Source organism: Homalodisca vitripennis, chromosome X, assembly GCF_021130785.1.
Source record: "Homalodisca vitripennis isolate AUS2020 chromosome X, UT_GWSS_2.1, whole genome shotgun sequence".
Taxonomy (NCBI): domain Eukaryota; kingdom Metazoa; phylum Arthropoda; class Insecta; order Hemiptera; family Cicadellidae; genus Homalodisca; species Homalodisca vitripennis.
In genome coordinates, this window is record NC_060215.1 from 22,960,995 (window position 1) to 22,987,836 (window position 26,842).

General features: G+C 32.7%; 1 protein-coding gene across 1 annotated transcript in view; it reads left to right on the forward strand.

Moving 5' to 3' along the window:
* The window catches only part of LOC124368773 (acyl-CoA-binding domain-containing protein 4), a 55,178-nt gene that overhangs the window by 22,632 nt on the left and 5,704 nt on the right, over window positions 1-26,842 (forward strand). The window contains exons 4-8 of the mRNA XM_046826126.1: window positions 5,976-6,169; window positions 7,425-7,554; window positions 24,190-24,311; window positions 25,889-25,937; window positions 26,162-26,268. Coding sequence (XP_046682082.1) covers window positions 5,976-6,169; window positions 7,425-7,554; window positions 24,190-24,311; window positions 25,889-25,937; window positions 26,162-26,268 — 602 coding nt within the window. The remainder of the gene's footprint in view (window positions 1-5,975; window positions 6,170-7,424; window positions 7,555-24,189; window positions 24,312-25,888; window positions 25,938-26,161; window positions 26,269-26,842) is intronic.

The following is a 26,842-nucleotide window of genomic DNA, read 5'->3' on the forward strand; positions in this document are numbered from 1 at the left end:
AACTAAGGATTTGTTGTATATGTTCAATATGGTCACCCCGTTTTTAACACTTTACAACCTTACATTTTAAACCACTACACTTATAATGTCTGCTTTAATTGCACATTACCATATATAATTTTTTTAGAAAATATGTTCTATTGTGTTAAATAAAATAACAAATTAAATGTTCAAAATATTTTACGCAATATAAATAAAATTTGTTTTCAAATTTTGCATAAACATTCTACTTTTAAGCATTATTGTTGTATAGCCTAATCAATTTAATAATGAACATTAATAGTCTTGTAAATACACAAAAGGTATTTTCTTTTCAAATTATTCTATACAAACTTCTTTGACCAAAAAGGAATGCAAGGCGGGTAACAGGGTAAATGCTGATATATTTATCATAATATTGTAAAAATCAATTATATGTTGTATTTTCTACTACACAATATCTATTTTTTTGCAATAACAAATCAATTTTTATTTGTCATATATCATATTTTAATATGAAACAACAGTAGTGGTGAGGAGTGTAGAGATGAGAGGTGCTTCTTCCTTTAACTTAAACAGTTAAGGGAACAGTTTAACAGTTGGTTGTTTCCAATCCATAATATGATATGTTGTGCATGAAACAATCAGGAAACAAAACAAAAATGTTGTGATTACATTATGAATAAAGTTTTTAAAAATTAAAAATTCATCGACATGTTCACGTGTCACTGGGCACTATGACTTGTGATCGCTGTCAAGATAATTTGTATAAAATCACTGGTTTCTGTTATTATAATTATTCTGTTTGCATGAATTTTACTTTTTAATGTTGGTGTTGGTTTATTACTGAAATATAACAATTTGACACTACAACCAATCATAGTGCTGATGGCCGAACAGTCTAAGACATCGGACTTTGGGTCTGAGTTACATATAGCGCAGGTACAAATCCTGATTGTGACTGTTGCACTTTTTACTAGTACCATTGACCTTGTACTGTATCGACTCTCCCCCTTATTCTGTTTGATAAGATCCTGGCACAGACCAGTGGCCCATGAGGACGGGTAAAATAAGGCTTAAAAGGGGATGGGCAAAGTATTGCAAACTTTTTTATTGTGTAATTGTAAAATGTGAATATAAAAATAACAGTTCTTCATTTTGTTTTATTTTATTAACTACAAACGTTTTACTGCATCTAAGTGGGTAAAATTTCAGTATGTTATGTTATAGAACACCTTTTTCTATTAGTACAAAAAAAAGAGTACTTTTCATTGAAAATTGATAGTAAACAGCTCAAAACAATTAAAGGATCACTTTTTAGTCAATTTTGAAATTCTTATTTAGATTTAGGCAGTTAATAAACGCCCAAAACAGAAAAATTTAAGTAAAAATAGCACTTTTTATTAAATTTCAAATGTAGTTAATGATAATCTATTCCGTGAAATTGCACACTCAGTACCTTGTGTTACCTCCTCTGGCTGAGATAACTGCTTGAATACGCTCTGGCGTGGTTCAAATGAGTCATCTGAATTTGTCTTGAGGTAACCCTCACCCATTTTTCTTGTAATGCCGTTCCCAGCTTATCCAAGATCCTGGGTTGGTTTGGCTGGCCCCGGATGCTTCTCCCTAGTTAATCTCAGACGTGTTCAGTTGAACTGCAGCAAGCAGGCCTCTACAATACTGATATGTTATGTATGTCCAAATACTATCAAACTACCTTCGCTGCATGTGGTCGGGCTCCATCTTGCATATATACAAAATTCTGAACTGCTCACTCTGTTCTCGGTTGAATATGAACATCCAACACCTCATCCACATAACGTTCAGCTGTTAATCTAGCATTTCGGATCACTAAAAGGTGTCTGTTCGATCATCAATCGTTATTCCGCCCCAACACCAATATTGAGCTCCCACCAAACAGAAACCTAGGAGTTAGGCAACAGTGAAAAAACTACTCATTTCTTCTTCTCATACGCTAACACAACCGTCAATATCAACAATAGTAAATTTGGACTCATTTGTGAGTACGCCATAGTCTCAACTGCCAACGCCTATGAACTGCATTTCAGTCTCTTGCGAACTGCAGTCTTGCTCTCTTATGATGTGTGGTCGATTACAGCCCTTTGACCAGTCTCCTAGTTCTTATTTCAGCTTCTCAGAGTCGATTTCTCACAATGTGGTCTAATATACGAGGGGGTACCCAAAAAAAACCGGAATTGTATTGCTGGCAGCCGGCAGCGTGTAGTACACATTCCTGCCGCTAGGCGTGTGTCGCGCAACCCATTGCGAGCTCAGTGACCCCAGTTCCGTTGTCCTAGTGCATTCTGTTTGTTCGTAGTGACTGTTTTCGCTAACCCTGTTTTGTTCTTGTTTCGTTTTTTGTCATGGCAAGTTTAAGTGAACAACGTGCAGCTGTGAAATTTTGTTTTTTACTTGGTGAAAATGCTGCAGAAACTAATTTAATGTTGAATACAGCTTACAAAGATGATGCTATGGGGAAAACTCAGGTCTACGAGTGGTTCGCTCGATTTAAATATGGCGACATGTCAATTGAAGACAAACCTCGTTCTGGACGTCCATCAACCTCTCGAACGGACGAAAATGTTGAGAAAATTCGTGAACTTGTGCTCACCGACCATCGACAGACAATTGAGGAACTATCAGAGAGTAGTGGGTTAACTTGGAGCTCGGTTCAGCGAAAAGTTCGCCAGAAAAGACCTGATTTGTGGCAGACTGGAGACTGGTTCTTCCACCACGACAACGCACCGGCACACACAGCCATCTCAGTTAGGCAGTTTTTAGCCAAAAACGGCATGGTTCCGCTGCCCCACGCACCTTACTCGCCTGACCTCGCTCCATGCGAATTTTTTTTTATTTCCACACATGAAAAGAGGCTTGAAAGGTCAACGATTTGACAGCGTTGAAGAGGTTAAGAAAAAAACAAAGCTCGAGCTTGCAGCCATTTCTAAAGATGACTACAAAAAATGTTTATCAATGGAAATACCGTTGGGACAAGTGTATTAGTTGTAATGGAGATTATTTTGAAGGAGATAAGGTCGTATTGTAAAAAATTTGATAATATATAATTTTTATAAAATAATTCCGGTTTTTTTTGGGTACCCCCTCGTACATGTTCCAGCTGCTTTTAAAGTTTTCTATCTGTTGAAAATCGACTACAAAGTGCATTAACTTGTAAAAATCAGTCTTCTATGTGGATGATGGTCCTCGAGCAACCTTGTCCTGATCTTCTGCAAACAGTGCCTTGCTCGTGGTACTGTTTCCACAATCTTAAAACCACTCACTCAAACCTAGGCGTCAACCCACATCGCGTTAGGACCCCCTTCTATCAAAGTGGCCGTTCTTCTGACTTCTGTATCAGACAGAACCCGGCTAAAACCTGCCATTACAATCAAAACCAAACAGAACAACCATAAAACCAACTGATCAACATCTAAACTGATAAAAGTTCAGCTAGTTACAGAACACATCTGACATTTTTCTAATCTCATTCTTGTTTCAGCCTGATAAACTAATATTTATCCCTAACGGTACTATTTGTAAATAAAACAAAATTACTTATCTTCCTGATCAAGATGCTGCCTTTATCTTTGGGTATACATCTTTTATGTTATTTATATTTATCTTTCCACCAAGCAATAAAAGTGATCCCTTCGTTGTTTTGAGGTGTTTATTACAAAAAAACTTTAGCAACAGGACAAGTGTCAATGCAACAGATCCTGGTGTGAATTCATATATTGGATTTGTTACATGAAAAAGATTATTGACACTTACAGTTAACATAACATTGGAAAGACATTCAATATTCCCTGTAGTTTTTTCTTGTATCTTCAGATAAGTTCACAATAGTTACAAAAACATTTTCATAGATACCTGTACAACAATAACACGGCCTCCAATACTAACTCCTGTGGCAGTCAATAGTAAATTATGACAAAGCTATTATCTTTGTGCTGACTATCAACTAACATCATTATTTTTAACAAAAATATTGGCACTGTCAAAAATATTTGTTTAATCCTATGAGTAAAATACTTATTATTTATCTGCAATCATTAATAAAAGTAATAGCAATAGGGAAATGCCTATTGTTCCGTGGTCAGTTTCTTCCACTATTAACTTCTTAGTTCATGCAATTCCATTCATTACTTCTATACAGAAGAAAATTAAATGCCAGTACTAATCTTAAATTGCATAATGAAATGGTCTAGCACATACTACAGAAAAAGCTCATACTGGTCAAATTCTAATAGGTTTAACTTAATTAAAACGTAACTTAGCATATCGTTTTCAGCATAAAATCTAAAAAATAATACTTTTCTCATTATGTTCAGGATAGTCACAGTAAATGCAAGGGCCTTTTGTTTTTTGTTTCCAAACTGCCTGATCTTACACCAGGGCAGCCAGGCACTTGGCAGGTACAGGGTGTGCACAGTAGTCAATTGTGCATCTTCCTTGCTACATTTGTCACTGTCAAGTTCAACTAGTCCATTTGTGCTGGGCTGCAGTCGCATAAACATGGCCGTCTCTAGTTATTCTCCCGCCAAATGTGAATAAGGAGTTTCCTGCAAGCAGAAAGGACTAGTGTAGCACAAATCAATTGATGAATGTGCTGTGTTTACGGAGATAACATTATGAGTGGTGTAGAAAGCCAAAGGTGTTAACTGACATCCACAAAGATCACTGAATCGCTTCAGGTTCGACATTTCTCAAATTGATCCATGAATTTGACATTCGGCCACCTTAAAAACTATTGAGGCGATTCACGCACAATACCTTCATTCATATTGTTTTCTCTGTTAACAAGGCTCATTCTCCAATGGATTTCTGTTGCATTATTCTCTTCTGCTTGCAGGAAACGAATAACACTCCTCAATTTACATTTGGTAGGAGAATCAATAGAGACGGCCATGTTTATGTGACTGCAGCTCAACTCAAATTAACTAGTTGAATTTGACAGTCACAAATGTTGTAGCGGGGAAGATGCGCAATCAACTACTGTGCTCACCATATGTCTGGGAGTCTTGGCGTGAGATCAGAGGTTAAAAAACTCCTTGTATGTTTATTATGTTAACATTGATAAACTTTTGATCAGGAACCTCGTTTGGGCTATGTTTTGGGTTTGTTTTCAGATATGTTTAATTGTAAAGAGTGATCGTTGTATGATGCAATACATTATGACTATCCAGAACAAAATAATCAAAGCAAATATAAACCAATGTGGTAGTTGTTTAAGTTGTAGGGGAATATACCAGATAAGTTTCAGTTTGTCCGTACCCCCTACCCAGCCAATGTTTGTGGACTAGGCAAAGACCTCTTTCATTCAACAAAAGTTGTGGGGATAATAAGACATAAATACTTCCTGATAAACCTTTTATTAAAGACAATTTTCATTCAGTTGTTAGTTTGCCAACAAAAGAAAACAATCGTATATAGTTTGGTTTTTAATGAAATGTTTTCAATATATTGTAAGGCATTTGTTAGTGCTATTTATCTGGCACATTTTTTAGTTTCTACAATTCTTAGAGGATTTATTTTTATACGTACTGTAATACTAGGTACTCTCATCCAAACAAAATTTTAATTAATTGATTAATTATGTAGAACTAAAAAAATACATTGAAATTTGAGGTGTCAAACATGTAATGTTGCTTTCCATAATATTTTATGCACAGCTGAACAAGAAATTATTTTTAACAATTGCTGTTCCAACTCAGTTACATATCAGTGTAGATACCTAATTGTTTTTCTTGTTTAGTATCTTTATAAATTTTATTTTCGACTCCTGGTCATTCATTATCAAACCGTTTGATTCAGACCATTCTTAAGCATATTTTGGTGCTTGATTTTCTGTAATAAACCTCTTTTTTGTTAACATTTAACAATATTAAGTTCTCCCTAACAGATAACATATTATTACCTAAAACACGCCTGTTTTGTATAAAAAGTCAATAACTACTAATTGATTAATGTTTTAGCATCACGTGACACATCACCCACTAGGACTTCCTCCTTTGACGATACTCAAAATCCAAGACTGAGAAGGCCTCCAGCGCCACCTAATACCAAAAGTGTCATCAGCGGTAGCTTAGAGACAAGTCCTACCAGCAGCTACTCTGCCTCACCCCTCCCACCAGATACAGACGATGAAGATGAAAATTTTCTGGACACTGTGAGTATTCCTGTTTAATATTTAATTTGTCTATTGTTATTAAAGAAGGACCAAAATTATACATGAGATTCAAAGATTCTCTAGGGATATTTTGGAATTCAATTTTAGACATTAACTAGCTGAAAGTTTCTGACAGTATGGACTATATATATGTTCATTATATTTTATTCCTTATTGCAAATATAAATTATATAGAGAACTTCATTGCAATATGTTTCGAACCAAGTTCGCTACCAAACACGGTAAACCAACATTTGTATTGCGACGTTACCATTTCGATTCATACTTATTACACATTACTATTTAATAAACTTTACATAAAATTTATTTGTGAAACATCCCGATTAATTTGGTATAATATTTGTCGTGCTTAAATTTTTTTTGGATAGCAAAAGTTTGATTTTAAATAGATGACTGCAAATCGACTAGTGACTAGTCATTCAATATTGGAGAATTATTTTTAGCTACTATTCACTAGTGGTCTAACAGATAGAGGGTTAATTTTCGAGTAAAAAAATTGCAGAAGAGACTGGTTTCATTTTTAAAATTTTTGTTATTTAATTAATTTGTGAAATAAGTTTACAATTGGAAAGCATTGCTGAACTGTGTTGCTGTTTGATTGCATTGTTGTATGATTTATCAATATGAAAAAGTTACTATTCTACAATTGCACACACCAATATTGTTCTTTGTTTGTTCTTAGATAAATTGTTAAGGAATTCATCTATACTGTTATAAACTCAGGTCAGTAGAAGTTAGAATTCTTGAGAGGTTGTTCTGCTTTTAGATAGGTAGGTAACTTGTATCATGGATAATTGTGTTTCAGCTTATACCCATGGTTGATTTGGTTTACTTTCACACTATGGCTTGATGAAGACAAAAAAGTTTTTAACTACAGAAAAACTAAAGTGAAAACGGGTCGTGTAAAAATGTTGTTAATTTTATTTTAAATAAATCCAAAAATATGTCATAAGATATTGTAAACAACCTATTTTTAATAACCATTCTCAACACTAGATAATCGCTTTATTTTAAATGTTCTAATCTGTTTTAGCCTAGCAGCTATTATGTTAATTTATAATGCTTTAAACTTGATATAAATTGTGGATGTAGATAAAATTTAATATCACTGTTCCAAATTTAATGGGACTAAACCCTGTTTGGATTACTAAATAATCATAACTAGTGTAAGCTTTGGATGTCTGTAGAGAATAGAAAAGTTAGATTTGTTACTCTATGATGGCTATTATTTTAGGAAATGGAGCCCGAGGGAAAAGACTCAACTAAACCGCTGTGCCCCTCAGATAACAGTCCATCTGAACTTCCCGGAAACAATCCTTCTGAGGATCAGCTGGATACACACCAACCACGACCAGTGCCAGTTGGTGAGAAATACTTCTACCTCTTAACCATCATCTTCTTAGTTCCACAGAGGTCAATCTTCTGCACACTACTTTAAGGTTTCTTTAAAAAAAGATCCTCACTTTAAGTGATTGGTCCTATTATATACAGAGCTCGGCCTATTTCTCATTAAATGCCCAAACTTTGCCTTTACTACAATAGACCTTTCATTGAAGATGGAGTTCTTCTTAGTGGAAAACAAACTAACTTTATAAGAACACACAATTCTCCAATAGTTTTTTAATTTTGTACACAAGGCCTTTTGACATCCAAGATGCCATCGTCAGGTGTCAATCAAATAATTTGAAACAGTATAAATATGTTTACAATGTAAAAACAATTATCAGCTGAATAAAGCTTAATAAAAGAGTTGTATAATTAAAAATATAATAAATTTTAATATATGTATAAAAGTTTAGGTTAAAAAGGAATATAGTTATATTTAAATGGAAAGGTAAATTTTGAATCGGAGTAAAATCATTGTTTAATATTTTATCTTTGTGTTTTTTGTCTTTAATATTTTATAATCTCCTTGTTTATAGACTGGTTTTAATAATATATAATTTTTAAAGGTGTGATTCGTTTTTAATGCACATTTGGTAATAGCTGATTTTTTAGTTGTCCGTATTTATAATACCTTTCATGTTCTTCAATCCTTTTTTAATGGTTTTTTTTATTTTACCTATGTAAATCTTGTCACAATCTTCACAGTTCATTTTGTGAATTTCACTTTTAATTTCATCTAAAATTGCATCTTTTTTATTTCCAAGTAGATTATTTACCTTATTCGTTGTGGAAAAAGTTATGTTCTTGTCTACATTTTTTCTAAATACTTTTTTTTAGACAATGCAATCTTTAGAGTAAATCAATTCTCTGCTTTGGAAAACAAACTGAAGAACCTTTCTAGGACTGGATACCTTTACATAAGCTGGATAGCATTGAAAATCATATTTAGTTAAAATGTCCATTTTATTACCACTCAATTGTTTTAATATTACATTGGATTCCAAGACTGCTCATGCCTCTCATTAGCAAAAGTACTTGCTTCGTCAGGGTGTAATAGCCCTGTTATTAGTTGTGATGTCAACATTAATGATGTATTCCAGCAATTAGTACTAATTGTCATAGTTTGCTGGCACCCTATGATTGGTAGTGCTGTTCAGCAATGTTGTTACTTGCCATGGGCTATCCTATGATTGGTAATAATGTCCAGAATTAATGGCGTATTCTAATGATTGATGTTAATTGTAATCAAATGCCAGTGCCCTGTTATTGGTTGTAATGTCCAGCATTATGATGTACTCTTGTAAATTGATGCTAGTTGTCATAGGCTGCTGGTCACGATTGATAGTGATGTCTAGCACCTTTTGGGATCCATAGGTGAACTCAGTCCGACATCTGCTGCAATATGATAATCTAACAAAAAAAGTAATTCGGACTCATATTTGATCGATGTGACGTCTCAGTAGATCTTGTGAAAGGGTTTTAAATAGTCACAAGTTATCTTCCTCTATGGTTTCACTTTCTGCATTATTATGATGTGTAGTTAAAACCTGCGTAGTGTTTATTTTCAGCTGATCAACGACTTGACGTTTGTTTAGGAATAGATACAGATTTATTATTATTATTTAGCTGTCAGCTAATAAACATGTAAAATGAGTTTTAATTTTCAACTGAAATGATGTTACGAGCCGAGGCGGCAGTGATTCAAATGTTTTACACAATGAAGACATTGAGGATGTACTGTTTGATTTTGATAGTAAAGATGATCGTATTAATCCTGATTTTGCTAATTTTTTAGGACGAAAGTGTAGTAAGTGATCGTGATTAAGATGACTACAAGGCTGAACAACAGCCTTCAGCACCAGATAGGGTTAGGCCCAACCAAACCTGGACTCCATCTTAACCTGTTATGACAAGTATCATACTACAAAGAGTAGGCCTAAGCATGAATGGAAAATGATGTGTATATTGTGTAAATAGGTCCAGACAGTACTTTTTTTGTTCATTTTAAATTTTATGTACAGTTCAATAATCAATTGTTATAGTAGCATTTATTTTTAGGTTTATTTATCATCATACTAATATAATATTCAGTTTTAAAGTGAAACAGAACCCAAGTAATTAATGTAGGCCTAACTATGTTTCAAGTATTCTACTTTATTTAAAAGCACTAAAACTTGCACAGTTTACCTTTGTAAGTAGCACTACAGACTTTCATAAGCTAAAATGTGGGTATTTTACTGAATCAAATACGTTGTATATACAGGGTGTCTCACAAGTAACCCGTCAAACTTTTCAGGCGGTTTCCTCTCATCAAAATAATGAAAAAAGTTCATATAGACGTATGTCCAGATACGCTTTCTTAGCCAGCTATGGCTAGCAAAAGATTTCAGCCGATTTTCTAGGAAAGTACGGAAATAAAGCAAACCTGATGTATTTATAGTTTAAAGATAGTTGTTAAATTTATTGGATTTCATGTTAAATGAACTGGAAAATTTAATAAAATATGTCCCAGACCTGTAAGACCACCCATTTCTGAAATATCAGACAAAATATACAAAATTCGTTCTTGAAAAACATGCTTTGATTAGATTTGAAGTAAATTAACATCATTAAATGGGTAATAAAAACTAAAACTTTTTAACCAAATCTTTTAGAGAATTTAATTTTCAAGAAAATAATGTAAAATAGGCTAATAATAAATAAACACAAACTTAAAAAAAAAATAATATTCAATTAAATCAACACATACGAAAAATAAAACAGAAAATGCAATATCTGTTTATTAAATTAACGTTCTTTGTAAAAACAAAACATTGAATGATTTTTTTTTTTTTAAGTTAAGTAAACAGTTACAAAACATTTTACAGTATAAAACATTGTACATTGCAAAACAAGATTTTTAAAATACGGTGTCAATTGAAATGCTTTTAGTTTATTGAAAATCGAGAGTCTGCAACACTGCTGCAACAATACCTGAATCCAAGTTATTATTGTACAGATGTCCAACAATTTAGCTGTTGCAGTAACTCGCCTATCATGTTTGGTTTGTGCAGTGAATGTGTATTATTGTATTATCTGTACTTTATTCGTGTTTATTAACAATAAGATGCCATTTACATTTTCAAATCAAGAGTATGCAGATATTGTTTTTGTCTTTGGTTTTGACAATGGAAATAGTTGTGCAGCTAAACGTGAATATGAAAGACGATTTCCGAACAGAAGAACACCTACTCACGTAACATTTGCATCGGTTTTTAATAACTTATGAACAAATGGATCTTTTCCAACCGTTAATTGTTCGAGAGAACGTCCTGTAATACTGCCTGTATGCAGTCAAGATAATATCATTGACATGATACAGCGCAGTCCTCAACTTAGCACTCACCGACTTTCTAATAGATTAAACGTATCTCGTAGTACAGTCTGGAGAACATTGAAATAAAACAACAAAGAGTTCAAAATCTTCATCCAGGTTACAGTGCATTAAAATTACAATTTTGTCGATAGGTGTTAGAAAATCTAAATAATGTAAGTTGTCTTTTATTCACGGACAAATCGATGTTTACAAGATACGGAATTCTAAATAAATTAGAAAAATAGTCAGTCAGCTGAAAATCGAAACGCAGTTGTACAGTCGGACTTTCGATTTTCGATAAATGTATGCTGTGGTATAATTGGGGACCAGTTAATTGGCTCATTTGTTTTTGAAAACCGCCTTACTCGTCTTGTATATAAATACTTTTTGGAGAATCAACTACCAGTTCTACTTGAAAATGTACAACTTGAAAGAAGACATCAAATGATATTCCAACATAAAGGCGCACCTGCACAAAATTTACAAAATGTTAGAGAGCACTGCAGATACATTTTCCAGGCAGATGGATCGGTCGAGGTGGACCAATTATTGGCCTCCTAGGTCCCCGATTTAAATCCCTTTGATTGATGTTGTGAACTACTTAAGAACGGCCGAGATGCTATCAGAAAAGCTACATTGGTTTTGTTAAACACACTAGATTGTGCATAAATCATCAAGGAAATCATTTTGAACACCATTTATAAGGTATGAAAATTTGAATAAAAAAAGATACCACTGTTCAAGCGAGCGCTCCATCGTGCCTTAACAATCGAAAAACAGACTTCGTTAAAAGACACATCCTACCACTCCTACTGCGTGGTGCTGTTGTAGATCAGGTTTATGTCAATTATTTACCCTTCAGTTGTGGTGCCATAATAATAATAATAATAATAATAATAATAATTTTATTTGTCATGAAAAATGTATTACATCATTGACAAAGTCATAGTATATTGCTTATTGTTAACCAAGTCAATACAATAGTCAATAAAGTCTTACAAGTAAATTAAATAAAATAAATAAAAAATCACAAAAATGACAGTACAAATTGTCAGTAACAGTAACAAAACACATTAAAAATCAATACTTTTGGTGTTGAAGAATTCATCTAGACTGTAAAACGGATTCTCCAACAACCAGGAATATAACTTATTCTTAAAGATATCAAAGGGATATGAGCAATATTTTTTCTCCAGAAAGTTATAAATTTTCAAAGATACTACAACATGACTGTGAGGTTTTGCTTAATCGAAAATGTCCAATTTCAGCATTGTTTCGATTACGCGTGTTGTGGTCATGAATTTTATGTTTAAAAATTTAACAAATTTGGATTTTTATATGGATGTAAACCACCGAGTCATATATATACAAAATTTAGAAACCGTCTGAAAACGAAAATTTATGAAATGGGGTTTGCAATGCTCTCTGGTATCACACTTTTTTAGAGCCCTAATTGCCTTTTTTTGTAATACTAGTATTTCGGAAATTCTGGTGCAGATTACCATATAGGACTAATCCATATCTAAAAACAGATTGGAAAAAGGCAAAGTATGGCGGCTCTTATAGAATTTAGTGGTACAATATCATTCAGTCTACTCAGAAGATAAATGACTCGTGAGAGTCTTTTATTTAGATAATCAATATGTGTTGCCCATGTCAAATTTCTATCAAGGTTGATACCCAAGAATTTAACTGAGTCTGAATAGCTTTCGTCCAATGACCCAGCAATAATGCCTAAGAGTAAACAACATTTTTGTTGTTTTGTCTTTATTTAGCAAAAAACCCATTAGCATGAAACCAGTTTGATGCATTTTTTAATGTATCATTTGCCAACAGCTCCAGATCATGTACACTTTGACTGACATTAAAAAGTGTAGTATCATCTGCATATAATATGGTTTTCGAGTTAAGAGATAATGGTAAATCATTTATATAGATTAAAAAGAGTGGGGGACCTAGGACGGAGCCCTGTGGAACTCCCCACTCCACGAGGGCTTCTTTAGACCACTTACCATTATTAAAGACCAGTTGCTTGCGATTGTTAATATATGATTCAAAAAAATTTAGATTAGGCCCAGAAAATCCGTAATGTTTTAGTTTAGATATAAGAATTTTACTATCAACACAATCAAAGGCCCTGCTCAAGTCACAAAAAGTAGCCCGAGCAAAGCCCTTGCTCTCGAAAGCTGAGTGAATTTGTCTAACTAATTGATCTAGAGCATTAAAAGTTGATTTATCCTTTCTAAACCCAAATTGTGAAGGTTCCAGAAGGTTATTACTTTCCCAGAAAGTAGTAATTTGCTTACAAACCAATGATTCCAATTAGCTTACCCAATACAGGAATTACAGAAATTGGGCGGTAGCTTTGAGGTTGGTCCTTAGGACCCCTTTTAAAAATTGGACATACTCGTGAAATCTTGAGTTGCTCAGGGAAAATACCGTCATGAAGCAGATGATTAATAGACACTGCCAGAGGTTCAGCCACACTACCAATAATACTTTTTAACAAATTGTTAGACATACTATATATGTCTTGACTATCAGAATTGCTCATTCCCCTGACAGCATCCAAAACATCATTTGAAGTAACAATTTTCCATTTAAAATGTACTAAGCTATCATTAGAGATTGATTTCCATAAGTTCAACAAATGTAAAACTGGAATTAACAACCTTATTTTTAATTTCTTTTACAGATTCGAGAAAAAAATCATTAAACACATCAGGCTCAATATTACAAATATTTTGTTTGCTGTTTGCTGTAATTATATTTAATTACATCCCAGGCAGCTTTACATTTATTTTTACTATTTTGAAATGTACTCAACATTTTTAGCATGTTTTGCCTCATTTATAGAACACCTGTATTTACACTTCAACTCATAAAACCCCATATTTAGATGTATATTATCCCTGTTACATTTTCTTAATCTGTCCAAGAACAGTAGCCTTTCCTTCATGATAGCTAATTCAGTTGTATACCAATCCTGTTTGTATTTGTTTTTGCATATGTTGAAGGTCTAGTGTCGGGTGATAATTAGTTGTAGTGTCTAGCGGTGTAATCACCTGAAGTAGATCAGTTTGTGGTGGTTTATATTTGTAGTAAACTGCCTCAAATTGTTACTGTCATCTGTAGTAGATCAGGTGTAGGTAATTGTTTAATTGTCCCACGTTGCTGTGCATATGTAAAAGTTCAGGTTGTAAGTGTTCATTTCAACTTGCACTACTTTATTTTAGTTTTGTGATGAAATTAAAAGTGTACTATATTGATTTAATGTCCCAAGTTATTCTTATAATTTAAATACTTCAAATATCAAATTACGTCATATTATGCAGTGTTGGCTATGCCATATGACAAAGTTCTAAATGTGAGTTTTATTTCAGTCTTATTAGTTGTTAGTTTTATTTCAGTCTCCAATCAAACAAATCTCCAATGTTAATTAAAATGAAAATGTTCAATCATATGATATAAGTCCTGTCACTTAAACATAGTACTTACCAATATTAATTTGAGGTTAATTAATTTCACTCATTTGATTTTAGACTTTATATTTGAGCATTTTAGCATTACTTCACCCGCCAGTTTCAGTTACACTGCTTTATAATTAAATTCAACCAATTTATGAAAACATGTGGTTTTTTTTAACGGTTGAATACACATCCCATCATCATTACACCGCTCAGACAAGAAATTTCACTCACTAGCTTTAATAGTTTCTAATTTGTGATTGAGATTAACACTTTGACTTATGAGCAAATTTTACTAAAACATGTGCTTCTTGAGTTTGGGATAAATGTACGTCTATTCATTACCGCTGCTCAGACCAGAAAGAGACTTGTAGGCCAGCAATCTCCTTCCCATGTCCGGGGTTACAGAACGGGGCTCACACACTAGAAGTCGTCAGCTCTTCAGCCTCCAACGCAAACTAATATTTTTAATGTGATCAAAAACGTAACATCTGGTTTGCTTTATCAGCTGTTTGTGGCACACGGCAACAAAATGACACATCAATTTCCGCTTACCGTTCTTGCGACGAACCACTTGAAATTTAAATTTGACCGATGTTAATCTGCTACAGAGCAAACTGAGACCGGGCGCATTCGGAAGAGCAGAACCCCCTTCACATTATCCAACCGGTCTGAGCACACTGCGATAAATAGTCGTGTCACAATAAAATCATGCGCATTACTTTCTTCTTCTTAGAGCATGCCAACGTTTTGGTTTAAAATGGCTAAAGATATATTTTCTCTGTGGAGGATTTGGTAGTTTGTAAAGTTAGAAGTCTTATTGGGCCAGGTGGGTGGTGTTGGAGCTAAGAAGTCCTCTCTATCACTCAACCTGGAGACAAACCGTTTAAGGATAATTTCCGAACTACAACCAATGGCAGGGCAGGCAGGCTGCTTCTCGCAGAAGGTCTTTAGAAATATCTTTAAAAAATTGAGGGTGTCTGTAGAAGTAGTCTGATGATGGAATGAAGATGGGTCATTTTGTCTTTTTTGTGTATTTCCTTTGTAGTACTGTATTGCCTTGGGCAAGTATCAAGCTTCTTTGAAAAATTTTGTTGGCAAACCAGGTGTGGTGTCCTTTGTTCTGTTGCATTTTTATTTAGTGGTTTAAGAGTTTCAGGGAATGGTCGTCAACAATCATTTGGTTACCTCATATCTTGACGGCTATAGGAGGGAGTTCCAGATTTGTTACAGAGTGTACAATTGTTTCGAAGATATAGAAATTTACTACTGTCAGAATTCTTAGTTCCCTGAAGGCCTTTCTGCAACTGTCACCTACCTCTATATATATATCAAGCCACTGACAACCACATTCTATATTTAGACATGCTGTTTAATTTTAAAGCACGCTGTATGCATATACCTGCATGCTGTGTCACGGATCTTGAGACAAAACAACAATAAAAGAATAGCACTGGTTATTGATTTAGTTTTGATGTGTCACTTATTTCATTTTGCTTCTGTACAGTTATAAATCAATAAATTTACTCATTCTTACTCATGCACAGCATTATAAACTGTTACTATTGCTGAGTCTAAATACCTGCATAGACTTCCTCTACAGAAACATGTCTTAGATGAAACAAAGTTTTTTTCTAGGAAACATATTCAGAAAATCAGATTAAATATGTGACGGAATACAACTATTAACATTATTTACAATCTTATCCATACAATCTACAAAATAAGAGTTAAACCTATCACTACTGTGATGATGAGTATTTTCTTGTGTTTTACAAACACTACTCTGAAAACGTTTTAAGAATGCAGAATTAATGAGTTTTCAGGAGGCCTTAATCTTATTACAAGCATTTTTAATTATTTTGCTCCCGTAGTCAAGTTTTGCATTACACAAAGCAACTTTGTAACTATTCTCTAACCCTTTTAGTGCCAGACAAAAAATCAAAAGTTGGTCTGAGAAATGCCAGTGATTTTTCACATAATTCTACTGAAGGATGCCAGGCCTATTTCAGCTGTTTTGCAGTGTTTTACTAAAAAAATTTTAAAAATTACAAATATTGAGATATTTTCCTAATTGTTTCATTGTTTTGCAGTAAAATAAATTCCCTTATAAAAAACTATAAAGCAAATTATTTTTCCAGTTTCACATCAAAAATAGTACTTAAAAAAAATTATTTCACTATAACACATACTATCACTTGAAAGAGGAATTAAAACTGAATACACACATAAAAAGTTTTGATTAATATTTCAAAAACTAAAAAAAATCATGTTAATTTTTTTAGAAAGTTACATTTTCACTTTTTTGTGTTATTTACACTATTTAGCTTCTTTATAAAGCTTATAATATTTTCCACTATGAAACCATTAAAAAACTGTCTGAAACTACTTTCTACTTAAAAAATAATGTACACTTTGTAAAATATAAAAAAAAATACACACTTTTGTACATAGGTATTATAGTTAGGCGGTAACACAAATATGGTGAGGCAAACATAAGGGATGCAATCTTAATGCAATTCTAATACGGCAAGAACTGTATTCTCGCTAAGTGGAGATCGCGAGCGTTTCATTTTATTGAAGTTTACTTTTTATGTTAGTAAAACATTGTTAGTAAACTATTTATCAACAAACAAACACTGTGGAAGCAGCAACACAAACAACCAAACACAGAGGTTAGACGTGAACTATCAGCTGACACAACTGTGTCTGATGCAACAACCACGGTCATTTCTATCATGGCTAAACACCTGACTAACCTTACGATATAACTATTATTATTTTTTGTATGTAGATTGGTTCATTCTGATTGTTTGTATACCAACAAATTTATAACAAGTTAAAAAATGATTGCGGTATGACTTTTACTCTGAACGTCCGTATATACGGACGTCGGCATTCTTCGGTAGTTATTCAAACGTCCATATATACGGACGTTGGCATTTCTCGGTAGTTTTTCAAACGTCTGTAAATACGGCCGTTGGCACTAAAAGGGTTAAACTTTTATAACGTTCAGTATTATTAGTGTGCTTAACCAAGTAATAATAATTGTCACATTCCTTTTTCGTTGACACTAGATCAGAATTGAACCAGTTCTTATCCTTAATTACATTATTTACTCTAACTTTGGTTTGTTTAACTGGCAAAAACAAGTTTTTAAAATATAAAAATGTATTTAAAAAAGGCCAAAATGTAATATTTGAATCTCTTGCTGAATATACATAAAACCAAGCATTATGTTTCAATGCAAACAATAGGTGAGCAACTGATGAATCATTAATTAATCAATCTTACAGGTATTTGTGCATTGCCGTTTTTAGAATTTTTTTAATTTTAAGTGTTAGAAGTAGAGCAAAATGGTCAGATAGATGTTCTTTCAAGATAGACAGAACACTTTCAATAATCCTTATGGGCAGATGTTAAAGAAATTGTAAGTGAAAATGCTTGGTTATTTCTCTACTACCAAGTTTCATACCAAAGCATGATATCAGGTCACACATATTTCTAGTCAAAGCGTCTGTCCAATTCCTAAAATTAATATTAAAATCAGTTCCTAGGACTATATTGGCTTTGAGTTTATTACAAATACTGAACATTTCACTTAATTTATTTAAAAATATTGAATACTCAGAATCAGGTGTACGGGAAAGGGAGACTACAATAATTAATGACCCATCAATAAAAATTGACAAGGCACATACTTAAAAAACTGTATCCTCAGCAAGGAAATAAATTGTCTAAGATTTCTAACATCTAGATTGTTTTTAGTATAAACTGCTGAGCCTCCTCTGACACAGTTCTTCCTACAGGAAGATGCTACTAGGTTATATTCTGCTAAGTTAATAGAAGAGAGCTCAGACTCTTTAAATCAATGTTATATATATATGTTATACAATGTTATTATAACAACCACCTAAGCATATAATATCTGCATTTTCTTTGTTTAATGTTAAAATCAATTCATCAACTTTTTAAACAAAATTTTGTATGTTTCAGTAAGATATTTTAAATATGAAAAAACGTTCCTTTCCAATAATAATCCGATTACAAGTTTCATTTAAATTCCATGTAACATTATTTTTAATCGTTTCAGCTAATATTGAACAAAACTTTATTTTACCTAAGCTTTTAAAATGTGATCCATGACCAGTATGGTCCTTACTGTTGAAATACATATAAGTTCCTTACTTTATTACACTTCACAATATCTTTGTTCAGCATAGGTTTATCATAACATAAAGGAAGGCCTGGAATAATAATACTATTATTATCCACAATTGGTACAACACTTTGTGTATTAAAATCTCTCGTACAGTGTTCAACAATATTCTCCACCACAGTACATCGAAACCGGCATATATATACTGGTCCCCAAGCTGGTCCTGCAGTAGAGCCGCACATCCGCGACTATGGCTGTCAGCCGGCATCAATACTCTATGTTGTTTGTTTTTCTTCTTTGTAGGTTTTAATCGCTTCTTCAAATTATTGTTGCAGATTTTTAAACTCGGTTGCAGGCTTTTTTAGGTTTGAAGTGTACAGACATCCTGTCTCACACGTGGTGGTTCAGTTTCAGAAAGGTCTGACAAGGCATTGTAAGTGTTAATTTTTTCCACTGAATGACAATTGTTTATATGAGAAGACAAGATTGCCTCACTTCTACAACACATTTTATCTCCTTTTTTGACTTTTATCCATTCTTCTTCCACACCATGCACGGTCAAGACCTTTCTGGTCACCACAGTGTTATCACTGAATGTTTCTAAATTACACAAGTTGTTATTGGAAGACAAGTTTGTATCCACCATCAAAGACAGCAGAACCTCTCTACTCATATTCAGTCTACTTACAACAGAAGAAGCCGAGTTAGAACGCTTTTATGCAGTAAAAAAATATCTAATTCAGGAAAAGTAATATCTCTAACATTCATTTTCTTGCCATTTTGTACTATACATTCTATTGCAGCCAAAGTGAATATTCCGCAACCAAAAGAATTCTCCTGCTGGGTGCCTCTAAGTACTACTATTTCAGGAATCTCCTTTAATCCAAAATATCCTGATAATTTATTTGCAACACAATTTGTATGCTGCCAATTGTAGCCTCCCATTGAGTCAGAACTGTAGAATATATTTTCTTTCTTACAATAAACCAGAACACTACAGTGAGAACCCTCTTCTCCAGTTAAGTCTACACAATCATTAACCGCCATAACTAACATTTCTTTTGCATGTAAATTAAAGGATCCAGGAATGCCTTAAATTCTGTAAGATGCTTTATTGCATTAGTAATGGCAGGATTTATTAAGTAAATTGAATCATTATTTCCAATAACTTTTATCATGATAATGTCAAAGTATTATGTAACAACCATCATGTAGCCAAGAGTTTTTCATTATATTTAATTTGTTTTTCGCTAAGCTATATCCATTTTTAAGTCGATTGACTTCATTTTTTAACTCTAAAATATTCTTACTCAAGTTCTATGAAGATGGCACCTTTTCCATATTAATACGGCTTTGATCCTCAACTTTGGACATAATTCAAAGATATATACAAACAGAAAAACAGTATTATTTTTTTAGATCACCACAGTCATAATTGGAGGACAGAGATTTAGGGCTTTTTTATTTTTCCTTTTGGTTACAAATAACATTTAAAGCTTAGTAATTTTTAATACTAATAATGTGAAATCACTTGATAAAAAGCCACTTTGTGTAGGCAGACCCAATTATCATTGCAGTTGCCAATTATCATGCTCAATTTGATAGCTGATTACAGTAAACACAGTTTTTCAATTGGTTTAGTGCTTGAACAAGTGTTTACTTGCCTAATTTATTATGAATATTCCTGAACAAACTATCCAAAAAGTATGGTTTTTGCATGATGAGGTGCCAGCCCAAACTGAAGCAGTGCGACAAACTTTGGATCCTGAAAAGTGGATTGGGAGAGGTAGACCAATCAACTACCGATCCAGATCCCCGGATTTAATGTTCATGGACATCTTGTGGGGACTAGGTTTATGCACCGAGGCCCACAACTCGAGAGGACATAATGCAACAAATCAGGGCTACTGTTCATTCAACAACTTTGATATTTTCAACCACTCTGTATACAAGAAGCGAAACAAATTAAAACTTTTTTTAAAAAGATCAGTGAATAGACCTTTAAAATAAGGTACGACTCAACCTACCTTTACATTTGAAAATCTTTTTAAAAAATTACTCTTACCCCCTCTTCCTCCCCCAAGTGCTATTTTTGGGTGTTAAAAAATATCTTCCCAAATTCTTTCAGGTCGAAATATGGCAATTTTTGTTCAAACGAAGAAGCTAGGTTTCTCGGTTCATCTGTTATACATCGCAGACTGGTGGTCTACCTCACCCTGCATAGTGACTGAATATCAATATTTATTAGTGTAATGTCATTTAGAAGTGGCCCGGTTACACTTAGTCTTTCAGTGAAATGATCAGTATTTTTCACGTATAAGTCTAAATTAAAAAAAAAAATTTAAGTCTTTAGAACCATCTTGTAACAAATAGTTTTGTATTCCTTTAATAAACTTAACTGCAAAATCTCATTGATTGGTTTGTCCAACATGTGATTACTGATACTCTGCAATAAAAAGAAAATATAACTTTAAATTAAAGCATTTTCATCTTTGAAGCATAAAAAATAAAGTTATTTTACCAACAGGCAAAGGAAGATCCATTTTTATCTTAGACATCAGTAACTACATTTTAGAAATCAAAAACAACTGGTCGACTCAAAATTGTACAAACCAATCAATGAGATTCTACAGTCAAGTTTATTAAAGAAATACTTAACTTTTTGTTACAAGATGGTTCTAAAGACTTCAAGAACTCCTGTATTTGTAAGTCCCCTTCCTAAAATGATGCTTCATAGTCATTGATTTTATGCTTTGAAAGGTTAATCATATTAGACAGTAAATAATATTATATGGTGGTAGGTTAATTGCTTCATTATTATTATTTTTAATACTATTAAATTGAGATTTTCGTATGTTATTTGAATGAATATTTAAGCTGTAGGATGATTTTCTTAAGAACTTATCTTTAACATGTCCATTTTGCTATGATATTTTTCTGTAGGATTGGCTGGTGTAACAAGGTTTGATAACTTTTTAAAAAGGTTTTTCATTTTATTGTTCATTATATTTTCTAACTCTAAGAGTATTTCGTTTATGTGAAGGCTAAGTCTGTTCTACTACATATATCTTGATAAACCTTTCTCAATTTTTCAGTAAGTTCTTCTGAAAATTGTTCATACATTTAAATAGTTAAGTCTGTCAACTGTAAACCAGTTTGACTAGCAGATATCTCCACTTCATTCTAAAGCTGTGGTTAGGAAACTGTATACTGAGAGTTTTTGTTGTAAATCATATATCATTTCAAATTGAAAATCCCTTTTTGTGGAAAATCTTTTCAAAAGAGTATATGCTTGTTTTTTTAGGTTTACATAGTTTAGTATTTAATTCTTAATCATTATTATTTTTACAAGTGAAAAGAACACATAAAATCCACATAAATCTATGGTTCCTTTTACTGTGAGATTTTGAATTTACTTTGAAACTCTGCAATTTGTTTGCTACATTTTTGCTATTTTCCTCACTACAATTTCAAGTGTTACTCAAGACACCTAGAATGAAACCATTTGTGACAATCTCTATTTAAACTGATAGCTGGAGTATGTGGCTATCTTGACATTTTGTGACTAGAATGTAAAATATGTGTGTAAGAGAAAATCAGTGTATGAAATAGACCCATATAATAATAATAATAATTTTATTCCTTCAATAATTTACAAAGTATAATTCACAATAACTTTTTTCGGAATTTACTGACCACTATTACCAGTAGTGTGGCCAGTGATATAATTTAATAATAATATTAAGTCACTTAATCTAGAGTCCAGCAACTTACGTAGTTAATTAAAATTGAGCCTCCAATTGTAGTGTTTTCTTTTTATTTTATTTATTTTTTAATATGGCTTGATTAAAAAAAATTAACTTAAAGTAATGGTTGTAGTTTAAATAAGTGTAATATTTAGCCAGTTATGTTTGGACACTGCAATGTGAAAGGTCAGCAAGGCAAGCAGGTGGCTGACTATGCTTCCATATGTCTGTCTATATGGCTGACTCATCTTCAGTATCTCGGTCTGTACGCGCATTTATTGTATGGAAGACGTGTTGGAAGTAGTTGTGCAGTCACCTGTGAGTTGGCTATGATATGACCGGTCTTATATGAAACATTACTGTTATTTGTTGTTTTTTTATATCAACCACTACTTGAAAGTGTAGTGAATTGTTTTAGCTCACTTACTTTTATTACTGCATTGAAATTATTGTATTTCTTGAAAACGTTTAAGTGCAGTTTCTTATACTACCTTCTATAGCTGATTGGTAAGTTACAATTCTTGAATTTGTATTGTCTTCAACATATGTAAATCATTGTTTCACCTTATTATACTAAAAGGTTTCACCTGTGAGATAGAATTTTATGTGAGTAAAGTGAGTAAGTTGATGATTCTATTACCTTAATAAAATTTCTCTAGATCATAGGTATATATAAGATTCAAGATTCAAGATCTTTATTGGTCTTTAAACACATTCAATAGTGCAATAGACTTTGTCAAGTTACTAAAATATTCTAAACTAAAACTAAAACAAACTACTCAGATTCTATCTACTTAATCCAGCCTACCAGCAAATATATAGATCTATATAATTAATAACAACAATAACCAAACAACCAACAGATCTATATAAATTAACAATAATAAATAACTATTAACACATTTAACATGGATAAAATTTTAAAACTCAACAATATTAAAACTAAATAAATAATAAATAACTGAATAAATAAATACATTGAGAGACAAAATTTAAAAAATTATTGTTGTGGTATCACAATTTAAGAATTCATCAACACAATAAAATATATTAAATTTTAACCAGCACTTCAAAACTGTTTTAAATTTGACTAAAGATACAGATCTAGCATCTAATGGTAACTTATTGAACAATTTAATTTTCATAAAAAGATGACTGCATTTTGTTTTGGTTAATTTAACTGGTAAGAGTTGTAACAAATGTTTTGTTCTAGTAGGATAATCATGAATATCCTGCCTAGTTGTAAATGTTTCAAGTTGTTCCTTTACACTTATAAGGCAGTAGAATATATCCATATTAGGAATAGTCATTACTTTTAATTCCTTAAAAATTGGAACACAAGTCTCTCTTTTTGAAACATTTTTCATAACACGTAATGCATTTTTTTGCCATTTAAATACTCTTACTGCACTACTACTGTTCCCCCATAGAGTTATACCATAACTTAAGTGTGAATGGAAAAATGGAGGCTAGAAGCATATCCGTAGTTATACAATGTCTCAATTTACTCAAGAGATAGACTACTCTAGATAATTTTTTACACAATTGATCTATGTGATGTTCCCAACTCAATCTGCTGTCAAGGTATACCCCTAATAGTTTTACAGGTTTACTAACTTTATAATTCCTATTTAAAGTGAACAGTATTTTCTCAGTCTTTTGATCATTTACTACTTTTTAAGACATTATGTCTGGTAAGATATATAACAAAATGAAATCAAATTGACTGTATAGTAAATAAACATTGGACTTCATCATTGATAAGTTTTTATTGTTTCAACATTAAAGAAGGAATGTGTTATTTATTTTAACTTTATGCAGTAACATTTTCTTCTTTGTGTGCAAAAGTACATTAAAAGATTTAATTCACTTTGATGTAATAACAGGTAATAAAGACCCTGCTGAGAGAAGAATGGCATCAGAACCCACTGTTTCACTTGAAGTGAAACAAGAGATTGTGGAGATAAAGAAGCGTTTACAATCTATTGAGACCACGATTCAGTCAGAGGTAATGCTGAACATATATTTTGTGTACCTTAGCTAAGTTTTGTTCACTAATTGATTACTTTTGTAATGTCAATGGATTACAGGTTTCAGTATCAGTTTGGTGCCATCTTCATATCCACAAAATAAGAATTCAGTCGGTCACAGAGACTGTCAGTTAATTAGTCAGGCTTTTTTTCAAGGCAACACCCTTAGAAATCTCATAGAAGAGTTTAGATTCTCTCAGATTAAACGCTGAGCCCAAATTTGTCAGAGCGTCCCTCTTTTATTCCCAACTACTTCCTCGTGTTCTGATGAAATCCAGCGAACTAACATTGTTGATCTTGTCCAGACGACTTGATTACACCTGTGTATACTTACTCTTGCCTGAAGACACAAGTTGCGTGCAGTGTTGTCAAACTGTCCGTGACAATGACCAATCATTTTATTTGTAATTCTACACATAACGTAGCTATGGTAGAAAGGGTTGATTCAGTTTAATGTTGATTTTAGCTCCAGTCCACCTTCCTTTTATTGCAGCGTCCGGTATCTGACACTGTCTCAGACTTTACTCCTGAAATCTGGAGTCATGTTTATCCGACGAGACCCAAAGAAAGTCGACGAAGAAGAAGTTCAAAACAAAACATTTACATTGTTTAGACATCAGAGACACCTATTAATAGGTGAAGTGATAGTCCCATTGTCTCATCAAATACACAATTGAACTGTGTAAAAGAAATTCAAGTTTTGTAATTGTTTTGTTTTGTTTTGTTAAATTCCCCTGCTTTCTGCACCTGCACACACTGTGATTAGTCAGTCGTTGGTTCACTCAGCTGTTGCTATTTCCCCGTATAAAAGTACTTCTTATTTATTTTGGTGGTCAATCGAGTACCTCGCAGATATTTTACATTAAGTTTTTAGTGAATTACTTTACTTAATGGACCATCACGTTCCCGGTCACTAAGTTCCCTGTTATGACATTTAGCTTAAGTTAATGAGTATATTATGTAAAGCCAGGCAACTTGTGTGAATAGATATTTTTAGTATTTTAATCACTTTTATTTTGGACTACAATAGCAGTAATGTTATAACATTTTCATAATAGCATTTTCAAACTTTTGCAATCTGTATATGTTAAAAAAAATAAAAACACTGTGTTCCACATTTGTAACATACATCAATGCCAAATTAACAAAATCCCGTTACTTTTACATATCATCTATCATCAATAATAAACTTTTTACTGTAGAATTATATAATAAATATGTATATCTTTTTTATGATGAAGGAACTATGCAGAAATTATAATTCAAGTTGTAAAGTTACTTAGTTACAATCATATTAGTAAAACAATTCAAAATACCTCAGATGAGCTCAGTGTCCAAAAGGTTAACATTATGTTAGATTTCCCGTCATAGCTGTGTTCATAATTTTTAGTGGTCGAGATACATAAAATTTTATGTCTTTATTCACTAGACATCAAATCTTGTGTATTACATCATATACATCACTTAATTGTTTTGTGAAATAAATTTTAGTAAATGGTTTTGGTGTTGTCTATATTAAATTATTGGTTATTTATCTGCCTTGTTTCTGTTCCAGCCGTGTACTCCCGCTGCAACCAATTCCGTCCCAGGAGGAACACCAGTAGGTGAGTTGCTGTCGTAAACTTATTTATTGGTGTGTGATGGGCTGTGCCTAAAGAGAACAGAAAATATTCTGGAAAGAGAATTTAATTTTGCTTTAGAAAATATTTGAAGTTATTATAAAGCATGTTAATTATACAGAGTGTATCTGTACCGATGGAACAAACCCCTAGGAGATGTTCACAGTGTCACAATAACAATTAATGTTAATGATGTGTTGTGTTTGCAGGTGTTGTGGGAGTCAACGTGTACAGAATGGTGGTGGTGCAGATGGGGAGAGAGGTGGACATATTGCGACAGCGCATGGCTGATTTAGAAGAACAGAACCAACGCGAGGTACCAGAGCAGTAGATTGTATAGTACAATTCAAATAGTTCTTAAGATCCAGCTTTTTCTTTTCGTGTCATTCTTTCTCTATAAGATCGATTGTGAAAAACTGGTTCTTATACATATGGTCTTATGTTGAAAAAACTGGTAAAAAAACAAGTTTATGATTTCTGAGTTGTCAGGCAAGATCATTTAGGAACACTTGCAAATTCTTTTTTGCTGTCATTTAAAGTTGGTTCATATTTCTAGAGTATTATAATGTAGATACCAATTAATTATTCATGAAAATGGAATCTTTGGAATAATAGATTTTTCACTTCCTAGTCTTATTGGTTATCATGGGGTAATACCTGTACAGTAAAAATGAGTGGTGTTAAATAGCAATGGAGCCTGTATAGAACCTTAGAAGTATGAACAAAAATACAAACGTAAGGTTTAATTTGACAGAACATGGTTGATTACGGAATTAGCAATTATTTAACTTAATACAATACAGGAGCATGACTATTTGAAGTATATATTATAAACTGTGACAAAAACAATTATAACATATTTCTAGTCCTATTGAAGAGCATCACTGTAA